Source organism: Rhagoletis zephyria, unplaced genomic scaffold, assembly GCF_001687245.7.
Source record: "Rhagoletis zephyria isolate East Lansing unplaced genomic scaffold, Rhagoletis_zephyria_1.1 Rzeph_scaffold_00027, whole genome shotgun sequence".
In the NCBI taxonomy this organism is placed as follows: domain Eukaryota; kingdom Metazoa; phylum Arthropoda; class Insecta; order Diptera; family Tephritidae; genus Rhagoletis; species Rhagoletis zephyria.
In genome coordinates, this window is record NW_016157111.1 from 256,460 (window position 1) to 276,781 (window position 20,322).

Sequence of the window (20,322 nt, forward strand, 5' to 3'; positions counted from 1 at the left end):
GATTTTTTGAAATGTTTGTATGGTGAACCCCCAGGGGGGTTCCAGGGATTGTGCCACTGGCATTTTCATTTACATATGTTCTGACTAAATAAATTTCTAAAGAGAAAAATAAACTCCAAAAAGAAAAAACATAGGCATTTCGCTGATTTTTTCATGTAAAGTGCAAAACCGGCGATTTTTTGAAATGTTTGTATGGTGAACCCCCAGGGGGGTTCCAGGGGGTGTGCCACTGGCATCGGTGGGTCGGGCCTCCAAAGTTAGTGGGGGTCGGTCATACATTTGGACTCGATTGGAGCACTCTAAATGGGTCAAAGTGGGATTTTTCAAAATTTGCCCCTACCCAAATTTGGACATCAGAATTCGTTTTAGAGGTATGGTTCCTTCGGCAAAGTTTCTTATTTTGATCCTTAGAATATGATTTTCACAGAGCAATGGGCGATTTTTTTGCCTCCCCACAAATCGACCCGGCCTAAAGTATATACTTTTTTATATTTCATATCAAGCATTTGTAATTTAAATTTATAAATTACATTTTTTGTGCATAAGTATTTTGCAAAGTAAGTATAATAAAGAGTAATTAATATGTAACATTTATACCTGTACACTCTAAAAAGTGCATGTAAAACTACTACTGAAAAGTATGTATTTTTCAACAATAATCTGTATAAATATACGTATAAGATGTTCAGGATTTGATTTTGAGCTTGAGATCTTTAAAACATACACATAAATATACACATGAAATGTTTAAAATTGCAAAAAATTTTAAACTAGAAATACATTTTCTACTTACTCTATTACTCTATTTTAAACATTTTATGTGTAGTTTTGCTCAAGGTCGCTGATTACGAATTCGATGTTAGTTTTCCAAAATTCAAAATGGTGGATCCAATATGGCGGATGACTTTTATTAAAATTGATCGGTATCGCTTGGAACTCGTTACTCGGGGGTTTTTGGTGTCGCTGATTACGAATCCGATGTTCGTTTTTAAAAACTCAAAATGACGGATCCAATATGACGGAAAAATTTTTAAATTTTTAAGAAAGTCCCTTTTAAATTTACGTGTCACATATATATTAAGATCTTGCTTAAAGCATCCTTTTTAGCTAATTAAAACAATTGCACTTATACCTATTTTGGAGAGATCTCGGATCAGATCGGAAAAAATAAGTATCTCGCAAAAATTCGTCTAAAAGTAAAAGTGCAAATATCAATAAAGAATTATTCTTGTGCTGGTCAGGATCATTTGTGTGTCCGTCCTCGTTCGCTGGTGAGGGTATTTTCACCACTGCAGCCCTTGGCTTGGTCAAGTGGAGAATTTGCATACTTACAAGTTAGTATACCCCCCAGTACACCCCATAAAAGTGAATGTGCAAATAGTAATAAAGATTTTTTCTTGTGCAGGTCAGGATTATTTGTGTGTCCGTCCACCAAATATAATTAAATTTAAGATATTGAACATGTAATTTTTAAATGCAACAAATATAATAATTATTAAAAGATTAATTTATACACATTGTACTAATTGCATCTTTGCTATTTATATATTTCTTCATATCGCACACCGCCTTCAAAAGAGTAACAACTCAAAATAATACATTTGCCGGAAAATGCGAAAAACTATTTCTTAGCACATGATATATGGGCTAGGGCGAATTTACCTTAGGTTTTTTTTTTTAACAAATTATAACAAAAATTTACTCCAGCATTTGCTGAAAGGTAAATAAAAGCTCTGTGGTACATTTCTTGGGCATAATCTCAAAAATTCCAAACGAAATGAAATGAAATGAAAGACGGTGTGCGATATAGTTCCTTTGAATAAGGGATTTGTTTGAATTCCATTAATTTTGTTTAATATGTACGGGAATTTTAATGAAACCATGGTTTATTTGGAATATTTGGGAATATTTTCCTTTGGTCAGTGAGTATGTGAATATAATTCTCCCACTCTTCATTTATTTCCTTTTTAATATCTATATAGTATGTTTAATCAGTGGAATCAGCTTTATATTTTCAATTAAATTTTTGAACAAAAAACGCATTTCAGCACTACCAGACTACTTTTCCTACTACCTTTTCACAAAAGGGGATAAAATGGTTACCCGCCTGCTCTTTCCTTCTCAAATGCAACCTTACAAGGCAGTCGCTTGACACAAATGTCAATATTTATCCAACCTTGTATTATTGAATCATGACCTAAAATATGCTCAGATTTTTTAACCTTTTTTCATTCTACTAAAAATATTATGGTAACTTCTTCAATTTTTGCTCAATAACTTCCGTGGGAACCACCAAGGCAAGGTGTAGCAGAAGTTTTCTCTTTTACTCCTCAACATTCCTTGCGAAATCACTTTTTATTTCTCAAAGCAGGGGATTGATTAAAGGCCCCGCCAGATACAAATTCTTTTCTGCGTCATAGGGATGCTTTTGAGTGGGACCTCGCATTTGCGGGATTTGAATCACTCTCTTTTGTGACAATCGTTAATCTTTGTAGTAAATATGCTCTATTTACTACACATGTATGCACGCATGTATATATGTGTAATGCAAATGTATATATAATATTAGCTTGCAGGAAATGTATTTAACCATATGTTAACTTGAAGTTGATTAGGAAAGAAATAAAAATCATTATTGTCTGTATATATTCTTTGAAAAAGGTAACTATATTTCTATGGCAATGGCCGCGAAATAGCCAAGGGTGGTTAACTCTGCATTCGATGTCAACTAGCTTGTAACTAACTGTTTTGGACATAAAATATCAATAAGAACAAAGTATTTTTTCCACTCGTTTATTTATTTACGTAGTTTATTTTTCACATTACATATTCTGCAGTAGGTGGCCCCGTGTTCGAATTCCATCACACATACAAATGTACATAACTTCAAAATGATAATGTAAAATTTCGATCTTAATTTTATTTGTCCTGAATTCGAAAGAGTATTTGTGAAGTCAAAAAAAAAGTGTATTCAAAGTAATAATTTGTATGAGGATATTTAAATAGAACCTTGTTTAAAGATAACTAACTCCCGATTACGTCTGCATGACTCCTGCAATAGTTTTCAACTACTTTTTGTGGATAAGTTATATATTATATCGAATTCCCGCGAAAAAAACTAACTATAAGTGGGTTACTTTTTATCAATTGATAATTTTTTCTGCAGGGTTTGCGCACGTCTTATAAGTGATGCAGTGTTGTTACAATTGAATTCGAAAAATGTACTTAACTTTTTTCCTCTGACAAATAACACATGTGCAAGTGACTCATTTGCATTCGACTTAAGATGACTTGGCTTAGTCAAGACGAAAGTGTATACGCCGAAGAGATACATGCTATATACATACATATTTAGACATAAAATTTTTTAAAAAAACATGTGCTGCTGTACTTTTATAAAGAAAATTTTGGTGAACCAAAAATGCATATAGGTTTTTTATAATATTAAATATTTTTGTCTTACTCGTATCTTTTGCAATTCCTCTTAATATCCAGCGTTCAAGCACATGTATTAATTAGATTTCATAGATTTGGTCTATCTAGTTGAGTTGTAAAACTATCGATAGTGCCACCATCGATAGTTTCTGTCTAAGTAAAGCATTTTATTATCGAATTTTATTTATTTATTTACATATCTATTACTGAAGCTTACAATTAAAAATAAAATTATGAGCCTAGTAAAGAAAGCTTCTTCTTATGATCTATAACACATGGCAAACAAATTTGTTGCGGCAAATGTTACAGCTGTTTGTGATTGACTTGTCAGTGCTGATTACGAATCCATGAGCATAAGGTGTCCATCAGCTCCAGATTTTGTGAAAAACGAGGTCAAAATGTCAAAAAAGGGTATTTTTTGGCAATATTTTAGAAGCTCTAGCAAAGAAACAAAAGGCGGTATTAGGCTTAAATTAAAGCTAGAAGTCTCGACTACTATCCCTGAAAGTACTATCCCTTCACCTTGATCTGATGGTCACTTAGGGTTGCCAGACGTACTGCTTTTGGAAGTAAACGTACTCCTTTTTATTGCAATGTACTCCCTTGTACTCCCAAAAAAAAATATCTGGAAATGTACTCCTTTATTAGCTTTGTACTTCTTTTGTACTCCTTTTTCCAGCTAGTAATATTTTATCATATACAGGGTGTAAAATAATATCTGTTGCACAGTTTTTTTTTTAATAAAAGCGGCCTTTATAGATTTTTCGAAAAAGATTTTACTTAAATTTTATTAATTTGTTTTTAAATTTTAACCTACATTTGGGTTTACCGGCGGTAAACACTTTGGGAGAAAAGCGCAAGTCTTCGTCGGTTACTTTATTATATATCTTCTGTAACCATAGGTTAATTTACCCCATTTGGGTCCTTTATACTCCGTCTTTTGTCCAACATAAGGCCTCATACTCAGCAATCGAAAAGACTCGAAACTGGTGTTTAGGAGTGCATTCAGGGTTTTTAGTTTTTTAGTTGGGGAAACTTTCCTATAAGGGCGGTCATTGAGAACCGAATTCTACGCAAAAATACTGTGGACGCAAGTGAAAATTGTGACTTTTGGCAATTTTTCTAAGGGGTCCCGCAGGGGCCCTAGGTGGTCGGGAGTAACATTTTTGTCAATGGCGGTTCATGCCCTCTCCAAAAAGGTCGGAAAGGGTGCCACGTCCACTCCCCCTTCGATCACCATCTCTTTAACAATCGTCCCTTTTGGAAAGCCAACCCATATAGTTATTTATTTTTCACATTTATTGTTGCTTTGAAAAAGATTTCTAAGATATCTTTGTTTGTTCGTACCTAATTAATGGTAATTTGTAACAATAAATTGCACAAAAAATTAAAAAAAAAAAGTTGTACTCCTTTTTTATGTCATGTACTGCTTTTTTTCTATCGAAAATATAAATGTACTCCTTTCTCCGTTTCAAAATCTGGCAACCCATTGGTCACTTATAGTAATTTATTGAACAGCAAAACCTGATTTTGTGCGAAGTTTGAGTACCCACCGCAATTAAACAAAAGGGGATAGAGCCTTCCACTTGGGCTGAAATCAAGGCTTGAGCTTTCGACTACAATCGCTTAAAATACCATCCCTGAACCTTAACCCTAAGGTCACTTATAGTTATTTATTTAACAGCAAAAACTGATTTTGGCAAAGTTTATTTATTTTTTTCAATAGCACAGTATTTATTCCAGTATTTTTACATTGTTCAATAAATGACTTTTAGTGACCATCAGGTCAAGGTGCACGGATAGTAGCCGAGAGTTATAGCTTTAATTTAAGCCCCAGTTAAAGGTTCTATCATCTTTTGTTTTTTGTGCTAGACTTTCGAATAATTGCAAAAAACGCGATTTTTTTACACTTTGACCTCGTTTTTCTCAAAATCTGGAGCTGATGGAAACTTTATGCTTACGGACTCGTAATCAGCATAAAAAAGTCTATCAAAAACAGCTTTATCATTTGCCGCAACAAAATCACTGTTGCCTTGTTTAATGGTTGCTTATTATAAATTTTCAAATATGATATATTTTGTTTAAATTTCGTAATATAATTTTTTGATTTGTTTACAGCCAAGAAACATACAAACGTCAAACACCGATAATAGAAATGCTTTATTTCAGACATAGCCTTATGGTTTGAAGCAACGTTTAAATATAAAGGGAGCTTTTCAATTAAAGGTTGCTTGCACGGAAAATAAAATCTGCGTAAATATAACGAAAACTTGCGTAAATCTTAAGAAATTTTTCGTCATTTTGAGCCACGAAAGTTTTCGCTGATTATACAAAACCGTTTTCGTACATACTACGAAAATATGAGGCATTAGATCTTTAGTACATTTTACGAATGTATTCGTACTATTTACTAAGGAATTTAGTACTATTTACTAAAGAATTTAGTACTATTTACTAAAGAATTTAGTACTATTTACTAAAGAATTTAGTACTATTTACTAAAGAATTTAGTACTATTTACTAAAGAATTTAGTACTATTTACTAAAGAATTTAGTACTATTTACTAAAGAATTTAGTACTATTTACTAAAGAATTTAGTACTATTTACTAAAGAATTTAGTACTATTTACTAAAGAATTTAGTACTATTTACTAAAGAATTTAGTACTATTTACTAAAGAATTTAGTACTATTTACTAAAGAATTTAGTACTATTTACTAAAGAATTTAGTACTATTTACTAAAGAATTTAGTACTATTTACTAAAGAATTTAGTACTATTTACTAAAGAATTTAGTACTATTTACTAAAGAATTTAGTACTATTTACTAAAGAATTTAGTACTATTTACTAAAGAATTTAGTACTATTTACTAAAGAATTTCGTGCTATTTCTTATTTTTTACGAAACTTTTGTAAAATGCACAGAAATAACTCTCCGCTTGCTTCGTAGAACGTGCGATTCATTCTCCACACTATAAAAAACATATTACGAATTATAACACAACACTTTTACTTTGTTTTTATCGTTAATTTTAAGCGTTTTTGCAAAACGAAAAATTGAGTACTATTTACTAAAGAATTTCGTGCTATTTCTTAGTTTTTTACGAAATTTTTGTAAAATGCACAGAAATAATTCGTATATTTAACGAAATTATTTTCGTAAACTCTCCGCTTGTTTCGTAGAACGTGCGATTCATTCTCCACACTATAAAAAACATATTACGAATTATAACACAACACTTTTACTTTGTTTTTATCGTTAATTTTAAGCGTTTTTGCAAAACGAAAAATTGAGTACTATTTACTAAAGAATTTCGTGCTATTTCTTAGTTTTTTACGAAATTTTTGTAAAATGCACAGAAATAATTCGTATATTTAACGAAATTATTTTCGTAAACTCTCCGCTTGTTTCGTAGAACGTGCGATTCATTCTCCACACTGTAAAAAACATATTACGAATTATAACACAACACTTTTATTTTGTTTTTATCGTTAATTTTAAGCGTTTTTGCAAAACGAAAAATTGAGTACTATTTACTAAAGAATTTCGTGCTATTTCTTAGTTTTTTACGAAATTTTTGTAAAATGCACAGAAATAATTCGTATATTTAACGAAATTATTTTCGTAAACTCTCCGCTTGTTTCGTAGAACGTGCGATTCATTCTCCACACTGTAAAAAACATATTACGAATTATAACACAACACTTTTATTTTGTTTTTATCGTTAATTTTAAGCGTTTTTGCAAAACGAAAAATGCTTAAAATATAACGAAAGTGTTGTGCTATAATTTTAGTCATGTTTTTTATAGTGTTAATAATAAAAGCAATCATACGTTCTACGAAAGAAGAAGAAGAATTTTCTGACCACACTGTAGTTTAGAATTAATAAAAAAGGTTATTTTACCTATAATAAAACTTAAGTCTTTTATTTATATGCATACGAATAGGTTCTATACTACATATTTTTTTATTGCTTAGGCTTCATTCAATAAAGTATATGCAAAGTGTTAAACTATGAGACTCAATAAAACTAAATATAATAAGATATAAAATATGAAAGGATAAAAAATACTGGTTTTACTTTCTTAAACATTATAATATTTTTATGTAGAGGCACTTGACAGATTCGCAGCTTCATCGATGTTTGTTTCCTTGACGACTATAAATTAAAGGAAAATTATAAGGCGTCTGAAAACCAAGTTTCAGTGAAAAGTCATACATGTACTTACTTTTAATTTCATTAAGTAGTGCTCCTGGCTTAGGCTTGCCGATGATAGGTAACTAATGAAATTGCCTATTTATCAAGTCCCACATTGCAGCGCAAGGCGCATCGTAGGCGATGTTAAAAACATTGTATGCTTAAAAGCATAGTATATCCACAGCTTTAATATTTAATTTTGTATTGTTTTTTTATCCAGCAAATCCCTTTTTAAAACGTTTAAAATTATATTATACGTCTCACAGCAGCCAACAAGTAATTCCGCAAGTAATGCCTTATGGTTCGTAAAATCTTGTTTCGTTGTGAAAAATGTGTTCGTACTATGAACAAAAGTTTCGTACATTGTACAAAAACCAAGACTACGAAAGAAAACGGCCATTAAAGGTGGAATCACAATGAAAGTATCACTTATAATAAAAAATTGACAGACTTAAAAAACTGACGCGCAGCTACATGGAGATATTATAAATAAAATCGACTGTGCGAGAGGTTTTAAACTATCGGTAGTCAACTAGTACTATCGAAAGTTGTTTTGAGAAAAACTATCACTACTCATCGATAGGGGCAAAAAAATAAAACTATCGATACTATCGATAGTACCATCGATAGTTTGATACCTCTACGATCTAGATCAGAGGTGTACGGCACTCAGTAATACCATGTTCTGACCGACAACGAAAAAACTTTGAAAACTAGTTTTCGGATTGTAGGCTGAAGGCTGTTCATACCGACTGTTAACGTTTTCGTAGGCATTTTTTATATCCTTTGTTTACAGTTTTTCTACAAAAAAACAAAACCAAAATATTTTTCTTTCATTTTCTTTTCATTACCAACCTTTTTTTTATTTTTATTTTAATTTGGCCTGCCAATTAACAATAAATCCAAACTTGCGCATTAAAGATGATAAAATATGACTTCCACTTCGATAAATATATCTAAAAAACAACTAGTGCAGACACCGATTGGAATGAGTGGAACGTGAGTTTTCAAGTAGTTTGCAGAGAAAAGTGGTTTTCGTTTGAGAGATTTTACATGGACGGAAACACAAGTTTTAGGTCGAAAACCAGTTTCAGCAACGAAAACATCTGGTATCTGCATTGCCTATGTGTGATTGTAAAGTTTTGAGGTCTGTCTGACTGCCACATACGAGAAAGACTCGTTTGTTCTCTAGAGATATCTGAGCGAGATTCTATGCTGCCTCCTTTTGGGAAACGCTTGTTGATACATCCGGGAAGTGCCTAGAATATCTGAATGACCAGATATTTCTTTGAGCCGTGGACTTGCTTCTTTGAGTCTTAATACTGCAATAAGAGCCCGAGAAATTTCATCTAGCGGAGCTAGATGCTAGATCGCATTTAGGGTGTATAAGGGCATGAGAGAGAGGTGCATTTGCACAATTTTGCCCTCTTTTCATTTATACTTAACCCCATGCTTCATTTAGCCATCAGAATGGTTAAGTCGTATAACACAAAGAAGACTCAAAGCAAACCATAAATACTGGTTTCTAAATATTTCGACTCCAGCGCCAACTATTAGGTATATTTTTTGTAAATGCATCTCTTACCATAAAATAAATAACCATTATGAATTACAACTAGATCGTACAATAAATTTTCTAAATGTCTCGACTACAGCGTCATCTATCGGAATTTTTTGCAAATAGGTTCATAAATACAACTTCCATAAATAATTCGATTCTAGTGCCAACTAGCGGGTCCATTTTTCACAAAAGTTTTTTTATCATAAAATTTTGACCTTCTCAAACTCGAAAAACTGGATGAGTACATACATAGTACCTATGTATTTATGTATATATGTATGTATCGCCAGATCCATAACTTAAACGAAGAAACAAATCATCAGGGGGTTCCGATTAGTATTAAGAAACATTGCTGAAGATGAAGAAAGAGATATTAGCATGGAACAATTTGCATAAATTATAAGTTCCTCCTCTGAGGATTTAAGTTCAGAAACTGATATATAACACATACACAATGAATATCTAAGCGACCCTATTAAGCTGGCATTTCAGGGTACTATTTTATATATATTATATGGCTACGCCCATGACTCCTACCACTCCTATTTTTGCCCATTGTTAATTTGGAATCAGTGCACTGTGCGCTGGGGCATGGAAGTTTTCCATGTATTTTACATGGCGAAAATATTTTTGTCGTAAAATTGCTATAAAATCGTTAAAAATAATTATTTTTTGATCGAGTAAAAATATTTCCCTACAGAAATCTCCAAAACATAACCTTTGATGTATATTTAACTTTAAAATTTTACTAACTAATTTTTCATAATCGATAATCTTGTCTCTTATATACATAAATTAGTCAACGAATTGATTCAGATGTTTGTCTGCATTCTATCGATGCTTACTGTGGTTTGTGGTAACAACATTTCAAAAATAGGGTTGCCAGCTATTTGAAATTATTTAAAGGCTTGTATAAAATATTAAAATAGCGTTTGAAGAGTTTAAAAGTGATAATTTGGAATGGGGTTGCCATCTTTCTAAAAAATTAAAATAACAGTCATTAAGAAACGTAATGTTATGAAATGGGTATTCAACGGAAGAAGTATGCATAAGCATTGGACTAAAATGTATTTAAGTAGGGGTGCCATCCATTTCTAAACTAAGATGACGTAATTATGTAAGTTAAGTAAAATTATACAATATGGACGTACCAGTTGGTTAAATGTTATCTTTCTATTAACTAAGTATCAAACACTCGAAATATAACTTATGGTTGTTGTGTTTGTATTACAATAATAAATAAATAAATAATGATAGGTTTCAGAAAATACTTTAGTCTATATCTATACTCGGATGGGGTTGGCGCTAGATATAAATAAATTAGTAGATTATGCTTCATGCAGTGAGGTAAAATAGTATAATGTGAGTACCAAACAGCTGGATAAAGTTTGCCAACTTGTCTAGAAAATTAAAATGAGTCCGGTATGTAGTTTAAGTAAAAAATCGCAATGTAATCTTGTATCTAATGAAAGGTGACTAAGAAAGCTTAAATCTTTACCTATTCCTTAAAAAAATTGAATCTGTATAAATAAATTTAAAATGTGAAATATATGACAATCAATGATAAAGTAACGCATATCAATATTAGTCTTAAAGCTGGGTTATGACAGACTTAGACTTGACTTGACTTACCTAGAAACTTAGAAACGATTACTCAGCGTGGCACATATTACGTTTTCCCTTTGTTTTGATTCTCAACACTTATATTTGTAAGCGTTAAATTGTAAACGTTTAATTTGTTTCCACAACAAAATGGATACCAAATTACCATTAAATAAATGTAATCATTAAATAAATGTATTGTGATTGTTTTTATTTATTTTTTCTGTCTTTATTTGAAAGTTTGTTTTTCGATTGGGTAACTACATACACGCGCTGCTCATTTTCCAGATACAGTAAAACCCGCTTAAGTACCTCGCGAAAAATGTCAGCTTTTTGAGGTACTTAGGTGGGTTGGGTACTTAAAAGAACCCACTTAAGTACCTCGATGCGGGTACTTAAGCGAACATAATTTGTGATGTAGTTACATCTTCTTGTTAACTTACATAAATAAGTCCTTGAATAACACATGAACATTTAATGAAGTATACGTAATTTAAAACCAAGATCGTAGCATTATTTAAACACGTAAACGCATAAAGGAAAACTTTATTAAAAAAATAGATAATGTTATGTCATTTCCAACTTGTTTTTCAGAAGCGTTAAACTTTTTTATGAGTATACAGTTTTATAGCCCATTCAATTTTAATGTAATAATGCGCAAGTTTCAAGTGGCTAAAACCTACCGTTGATTTTTTTAGAATTTTTTTCCAGAAGGTGTGTAGCGCTGCCACTGAATTTCAAAATATGTTAATGTTTGAGGAAATTAAAAAAAAGCAAAAAAAAAACGGTTAAGAGTTTCAAACAAATCCAATAATTTTTTTTAAGTTGGTCGCCATTTTGGATCCACCATTTTGAATTTTGGAAATCTGACATCAGATTCATAATCAGCAAGCCCAGAAACCAACTGGAAACGTGTTTTAACCCTTGACAATGTTTAAAACGTTCAGTATCAACGTTTTAATTTTAGTATTTTCTTTTTAATTTGATCGCCATATTGGATCCGCCATTTTGAATTTAAAAAAATTGACTTCAGTTTCGTAATTGGCGACCCCAAAAGCTCTCGAGTGCCGGCTTTCGAACAAATCCAATCATTAAAAAAAAATGGACCGCCATTTTGTATCCGGCATTTTGAATTTCGAAAAACTGACTTCAGACTCCTAATTAGCAACCCCAGAAACGCCCTGGTAACAAGTTCCAACCCATTACAATACATAAATCGTTCAGTATCGTCGTTTAAATTTTACTAGTGTCTTTTCGAGAGCATATTTTCGGGAACTAGAATTGTCCAAGATAGGTGTGTAATTAAGGGAAAGTTCCCCAATAATCCAGAGTAATTATATGTAAAAACCACATCTTTAGCTGCATTTTAACATGTCAAGAAAATAAAAAAATTGAGAACATCGGCGTTTTTATAAAAAACCGACCAGCGCGACCCTAAGAAAACTTTTTTTTTTCAAAATAAAAAAATACGTGTCTCTTTTTTATCACAAATAACAATATTCTAATGAAGCGTTTATGAATTTCCGAAAAGAGTTTTTTTATGAACCACTCTAATATATATATATATTTTTTTTAAGTCGGTTTTTTTTTGCTAAAAATTATTTGTTATAAAAATTTTTGATTTATAAAGCTTTTTAAGTATTCTTTATTTTTTGTGGATTTGGGTGTAAGTATGTACCATAATTTACCCTATTTTAATTTGCCATATTTTTCAAAATAGTTTACCTACAGAAAACATCTAGTGGAGTGCGAAAAAGTTAACAAATCGGGTAAGCAGTTCGTAGGTGACGTGGGTACGAACCAAGGCACATTAAACGGGGCATGAATCACGTATGACGACAATCGTCTGAACGATATCGTGTCGAGATTGTGTTGCTTCATGAAAACCAAAAACTGTTTGATCGTTTGTGCGATATCGTCAACTCGATTTCAATTTTGCTTCACGAAACAGTAATAGTAACACGTAACAGCAACACAAATGCATAAATCAGTGTTTTTACGAGGTCGTTTTGTCAGTATCGTTTGAACGACTATCGTTTCAAAGTTACGTGATTCATGCCCAGGTAATAGCAGGAGAGCAAACACAACCCTGGCATGTATTTTGTTGTTGCTTGAAACACCTAGAATGTCAAAACAGAGTATCCAAAATACACTATCCCACATTTTCCACATCCTACGTCAATACCAAGTAAGTATCAAATCTAGAGTTAAAATAAAAATTTCGTCAACTATGAAGACGCAAAAAAATGTAATCAAGAATATATATCATATGGCATTAATATCAAACGAATTCGTTAAACAGCCTACAGAGGCCATATAAAAAAACTAAATGACTTTTTTTCAAAATTTTATTTTTAACACATACTGTGTTTTGGAATGGAGCAACCGAGCTGTTCGTAGGTGACGTGAGTGCGAACCAAGGCACGTTAAACAGGTAATAACGGTAGAGAAAACACAACCCTGCCATGTATTTTTTTGTTGCTTGAGAAACCCAGAATGTCAATACAGAAAGAAATGTAAACATGTTCGACCAATCAAAAAGCAACCAATCAAAGACCAATCAAAAGTAGCAAAGTTTGGCAGTTCAGATTTTCACAAAATAGAAAAAAAATCAAAACTGCAGCCCTGTTGATACTACCTGTTTGATGTGCCTTGGTACGAACCCGAAAATACCTTTTGTTCTGCATATAAAGCAGGGTAGCTAACTCATTTTTAAGAATTCCCCGATTTCGACAATGAAATTCCCCGATTTTGCCCAAAATTTCGTAAAATTCCTCACCCATAGAGATATCCTTACTTACAAAAAAAAAAAAATTAAAAATTATGTATTTTGCTATATTACTGGTCTTTATTTTTTTTATTTTTAAACGTAATTAATCTATGTATTGATAAACCAAACCAAACTTTTATAAAGGTAGTTAACCAATAAAGAATAAAAAATATTTATCATGTCATGTGGTGTCATATTCTGTGATGTCATGTCATATGATGTCATACCATATGATGTCATATCATGTGATGCCACGTCATGTAATGCAATGTCATGTCATACGATGTCATATCATGTGATGTCATATCATATAATGTCATGTCACGTGATATCGAGTGATGTGATATCATATTATGTGATGTAATATCATGTGATGTCTCTTCATATCATGTGATAAAATGTGATTTAATGTAATGTGATCACATTCCATGTTCCGATTACTGTATCGATAGCCCTGTTGATAACTGTGTCGATAAAAATACCGATAACAATATCCATAAACATATAGAAAAATACAACGATTGTAAAATCGATTAATTTCTCGATAAACATAACAATCAGTATCGATTATTGTACATATCGTTAACAATATAAATGACTAAATCGATAACAAAATCAATTATTTAATCGATTATTATACCGATAACAATATCTATTATTGTATCGATGACAATATCGATTATTATATTGATTATTATATCGATGTCGGCCGCTGTGGTGTAGTCGTAAGCAGTGTGCGCTTTCACTCATCAGCACCTGGGTTCAAACCCTGGTCAAAGCAACATCGCAAAAATATAGAAAAAGGTTTTTTCTTAACAGCGGTCGTCCCTCGGCAGGCAATGGCAAACTTCCGAGTGTATTTCTGCCATGAAAAACAGCTTCTCATAAAAATGCAATCGCCGTTCGGAGTCGGCGTAAAACGGTAGGTCCCTCCGCTTTGTGTGACAACATCAAGGCGCACGCCACAAGTCGGAGGAGAAGCTCAGCCAAACACTAACATATGTGTAAGCGCCAATATATATATTATATCGATTACAATAGCGGTTATTTAATCAATAACAGTATCGAAAACAATATCGATTATTTTATCGATAGCAATATCGATTATTATATCGATAAAAATATCGAGTTGTATATCGATAACAATATCGATCTTCATCCTCATCCTTTTCTTCATATTTATCTTTATTTTTGCATATTCCTCTTCACCTTTACCTTAAAGTGTTTAAATTTACTTTGATCTTCGTTTTTGCCTGTACCTCTAGGCATCTTTGTTTTTGTTTTTATTCTCGAACCGCTAAACCGCTGAGAACTATTTCCATGTGCATTATTCCCCTTGAATTTGACAATTTACTCCCAACCAACCAACTGCCGCTAAAGAAGTTTCACTTCATAAATTCAAGAAATGTTCTTACCCTTTTAGTTACCCTAATTCTTATGTATCTGTCATTGTCTCCATTTTTTTCCTTCTTTTTTTGACTTCATCGTTATCATTTATTTCTTCATCTTCATATTTATCTTTATTTCAAAGCTTAATTTCAAATGTGTAGTGAAACAACATGCGAAACATGTCAAATTGAACATGCTGCAGCAACATCTATACACAATTCGAAAATGTTTAAACGACGGTTTTGGCCGTAATTTTCAACCAATAGACCATAAAAACCATAAAAACTCTGCTCATCTACGAAAAAATGCCTTTCCAACGGTGTTCTTGGTTTTGAAATCGGTTCGGTAGAATCGCCAAACGAACGGAGACAAAATTTATGTTAGCGTATTAATATATAGATAAAAATAAATTATGTTCATTCGCTATATGAAAGCAAATGCAAAGAAAATTCTAAACAATTAACGGTAACGAGTTGAAATTCCCCACTAAAAACGGTCCATTCTCCGAATCCCCACGCAAACTGAAATTACCCGCAAATCGGGGAATTCCCCACGAGTTGGCTACCCAGACATAAAGCGGAATATACACAAGCAGACTTGTCTGTACTACATGTCAAGTATGGCATACCATCGCATCGTGGATAAGCGGGTGTGCATACCAAATTCTAGGTCTGCAGACATGTACATATGAAGAAAATTTTAATTTTAAAATTTTTCTGCTCGTTGTTGCGACAGGTATGAACGTTTATAGTACACAATGAAGACAGAAATTCATATTTGTACAGAAAAGTACAAAGCCAGCAAACATTTGGAGTCACAAATAAGTCAATTTTATTTTTTAAACTGATTCACATTATATCTTTACAGTAGACTATAAGGAATAATCATTAAAATAACAAATTTGTATAGTTTTAATTTTTTATTAAAACGTTTATGTAACTAGATATATCAAATATCGTCACCTGAAATGCAAAACGACGTAAAAAACATCGTTGCTGAAATGCAAAAGGTCGTAACTGATAACAAATTCATATACATCCATATACATATTTATGACAGAAACTTTCGGAAACTTTCCTTTACGTTGTGTGCGCGGTGGGCGGGAGGGAGGGGCACGGCTTCTCTTATACCCCAGTTTAGAGAAGTAATGAGCCGGCGTTTACAAAAATGCAAAAAAAAGGGAAAAATCTGAATTTTAGCTTGTTTTGAGTAGATGAAGGTACTGACTTGAGCCTTTCCGTGTTGCCGGAAAAGAGGGGCCCCGCTCACGGTATATACCATTTCTAGTGCATAAAGGTGAAGGCGCCAGGCTCCGGCAGCTTTTATTTAAAAAGTTCCTTTTGCGGAGACGGTCTTCGTCCGGGCTTAGGGATAAAACCCTTACTAAGTAGAATTCTCCTTTCTGTGTTGTCGGAGAAGAGAGGCGGTGGCCGTAAAAGAAAGCCACCCCGAAACTTTTGCAAATTGTTTATTGAAAAATAAAACGGTACTAGTATATTCACCAAAAAACTTACAAATATACTCCATAACGAGCCGTATATGAGGGCAATAAGAATCCAGTATGAATAATTTGTGCCTATAAATGCTTGCTGGGAAGACGTAGATCCGTATGCCGTTATGTTTTTTCACTTCAACAATTACAACGAAATGATGTTTGAACAACGTGTCGCATAGGTGTATACTGAACTGACAAGCGACCAAGTATGCATACAGGTCTGATTGTGTATATCCTGCTTAAGAGATAAGATTATAGATTATGAGAATATAGTAACATTTTAAATTTAAATATGCATCATAGTTACATTTTTGACAATTTTTGAAGGGACACATTCTTAATCCATCAAAATTATTTATTTTTAACGATTTTATAGCAATTCTACAAAAAAAATGTTTTTTCTCCATATTAAATACTTGGAAGCTTCAAAGCGCCGGCGGCGCTATTCCATATTTCAAAATAACAAATACGGATTAATTTTTTTTCATTTTATATAATTCTGAGAGATTGCAGCGGGAAATTGCCAAAAAGTTAATTTTCCTTTGTATTTTTGGACCACCTTTATGCGCATACATGCATATATATGTATGTATTTGTGTACCTTATGCGTATGCAAATTTATACATACTAATTAGCTATCTTTGTTCATGTAGACGCACATTTATTTGTACAGGTACATTCATACTTACTGCATATGGATGTGTCTCACGCTCATGGAGCACAAGTGCTTTCTTTAGTCCTTTGTTTAAAACTCATTTTAATGCGCCAATTGATCTTTTTTTATTTCGTACAAAGAGCTCTCTTAAAGTATTTGAGGTCATTGAGCACTGGAATGTGCACATATGTATGTAAATAAATTTGGATTTGTGAGTGGAGACATTTGCAGTATATACATACATACATATGTATGTACGTACTATGCAGTCATTCGAATGTAAACAAAGAATAACTTGAGGAAACAAATCAATCAGCATTGACTGCGAGTAAGACAGAATTGTTTATAAAAAAGCCCACGAATTTGGCTTCAAAACATTGTGACCGCTCAACCAGTGGCATACCTAGAATTTTCTAGAAAATCTTAATAAAAAGTTTGCCCTGAATTTGTTTAATTTCTCTAATTTTTCTACAAAGTTTGAAATTTGGACTTATATTGTTTTTGTTACATAATAAAAAATAATAGACAGTGAACAAACAATGGAAAAATAGCCATAACTGGTAAAAATGCCGTGTCTTTATTGTTACTGTAGGTAACAAAGATAAATTTTTTAAAGAAAATTAAGAAAATACTTACCATTATTGACACAGATTTCCAGGATCTATTTATTCATTGCGCTTCTTCACAAATATCGAAATACCGAAACTTTATTTGTGTACTTAATCGTAATGAATCGCGACTCGAATTTACACAATAGAAATATTGTACTTTGTATACTCAAGAATTTTCTACCAAAAATGAGCAAAGTGTGCACGCCGCACATTCATGAGGTGGCACCTTCAGCAGTATCGCTATTTTCCTTGGCGAATTTTATAGAATCAGCTATGTATTTGCGTGCGTGCGTAATTGTAATTACAATTACTATTAATAGTAAAATTTGTTTGCTCTCAAAACAAGCAGAAGGACTAGCAAAAAATTGGCGTAAAATAGTTACTGCTGATTTCTACTAGCTTGGTGTGTCTTCGTTCATCTTTATAAAATACGCTCTTATAATATAAATTTATAAAAACGGAATGAACGGCTATGAAAATGTTTTAAATTTTTATTATATTTTTCAAGTCATTAATATTTTTATGCGCATGCAAATGTCTTGTTACACAGTTGAAAGTGAAATTTCCTATATACGTGCACCGCGCAAATAGACAAAAAGTAATATCAGAAAGTTCAATTTGTCACACAATGTCATACATACTACATTCATAGTATCTACATACCCATTGTTTTAGTTTTTCACGTTGACGAAAAGTTTTACACGATTTCTTATTCTATAAATAATCTTGTGCAAGCTTAAAAAATGGTTACAATTGAAGATTAAAATAAAAAAACTTAAAAAAATTCTTTTCTTCAAATTTCTCGATTGAGGTTATATATTTCATCCGAAATTTTGCTTTTTCGAGCTCTGACGGGGCGATCGCGACCCCTATCAATAATCAATAATATTTTTTAATCAACTTTCAATAACCACTATGTACATACATATGTAGTAGAGGTATACGCCGCCGAGCCACGCCGCCGCCGTTTTTTGTCATTCCCCACGCGCCGCCGCCGAGTTACGAAAATATCGGCGCGGCGGCGGCGGCGGCGGCGTTCGGCGCCTAAGGAATTTTATACAAAATTTTCATGATGTATGTACATTGAATACATCGTTTGAAGGAACTAAATACCACTTGTATAAAACACAATTTTACGAAATGAAAATTACATTCTTAAATTAGTTTTTTTGCATAATTTGGACAAGAATATGATCTCCTTAATTTTTCCAAAAATAGCGTAGCTCAAAAAAAAACATAGTTAACATATTTTTTGACGAAAGCGTTTATTACAGTTATATTAGGGTCGAATACTGGTAATCTAACGATTTTTTTCCGCAGTAGACAATTCTTTTCAATACTACAACAATACTACTTTTTTATACACCTACTACAACAACAAGAAAGTTGTAACAGATCAAAAACTTTAACGCCAATATCTCAGAAAGCAGTTATAATAGAAGCGGCCTCTTTGCATCTAACTCCTCAATTATTGGAGATAAAACAAAGACAAGTTGATTTTTCTATGTATTTTTTAAATATTTTAAACAAACAAATTTTTTGCTAATATTTACATTCGTAAGTTATTTTATTCTGGGGTCCCACATACGTGTTAAACCCCAGGAAGGTTTAGCTCCCCCGCATCGCAATGTTTTCTACACAGGGTTAAAGTTCCCTATTTATGGTAAACATTAGTATTATTTTTCATTACATTCGGTTCTCCTTAGAAAAATTTGGCGCTTCATATTTTAGTATAAATTTTAACCATCTATAAGCCATTTTTTTCAATAGTGGGTCAAAAAGGCCCGTTCTGGTTCGAGTTGATGGGTTAAACTTTTGGAAAAAAAGTAGACAAACCTTGTTTTCAATATGTAATCCGCAACAAATCGTAAGAACTCCGTAATTTAACATAACGGTTGATAAGATTATTGCAAAAATTTATTGAGAGCGACATAAATTACCCCAATAACTTAACTTTTAAAGTTTTTCTATTTCTTTAAATTTAAATAGTACATACGGATCTGTAGAGAACATAGAGATCCGTGTGTGTATGTATGTATTTACCTCAGACCTTTTCTGTTCGCCCTTCAATCAGCGCCAGGCACTCAACATTTTAATTCAAGTACGAAGTAACAATATTTAAATTTAAAACTAATTCAATAATGAAATAAATAGAATTATAATAATAGAATAATTGGCATGGCGAATGCCTAACGCTGACGAGTTGAAATGATAAGATTAGTAGCCTCGTGGCTCTTTGAAATCTACCGTATGAGCAGTAGCGCCGCCGCCGCCGCAAAGCCTGTCGGCGTAAACCTCTAATATGTAGTTATGTATGTACCTATATAGATATACATGGGCACATGTGACTAATGGCAGTTAGCGTTGCCATAAGTCAAGATTTATCTTGAAAATGAAGATTTTTGGGCTGTTTTTTTATTAAAAATCTTCAAAAGAAAAATTTTTAAAAAGCAAAATTTTACTCTGAAAATATATTCAAAATGAAGATTTTTGTGTATGATGTAATATATTTAATGTTTAAGTCAAAATTGTTAACTTACTTATATTATCCTTCCTACGTCATTGTAAGCAGCAAATTAAGGAAGAAGAAAAATGAAATACGA

General features: G+C 32.4%; 2 protein-coding genes across 10 annotated transcripts in view; one reads left to right on the top strand and one right to left on the bottom strand.

Moving 5' to 3' along the window:
• LOC108363317 (uncharacterized) overlaps window positions 1-7,945 on the top strand; it is a 10,104-nt gene extending 2,159 nt beyond the window's left edge. The window contains exon 3 of the mRNA XM_017616662.1: window positions 7,903-7,945. Coding sequence (XP_017472151.1) covers window positions 7,903-7,945 — 43 coding nt within the window. The remainder of the gene's footprint in view (window positions 1-7,902) is intronic.
• Mmp1 (Matrix metalloproteinase 1) overlaps window positions 1-20,322 on the bottom strand; it is a 404,544-nt gene that overhangs the window by 193,058 nt on the left and 191,164 nt on the right. The gene's annotated exons all lie outside the window — the stretch shown is intronic.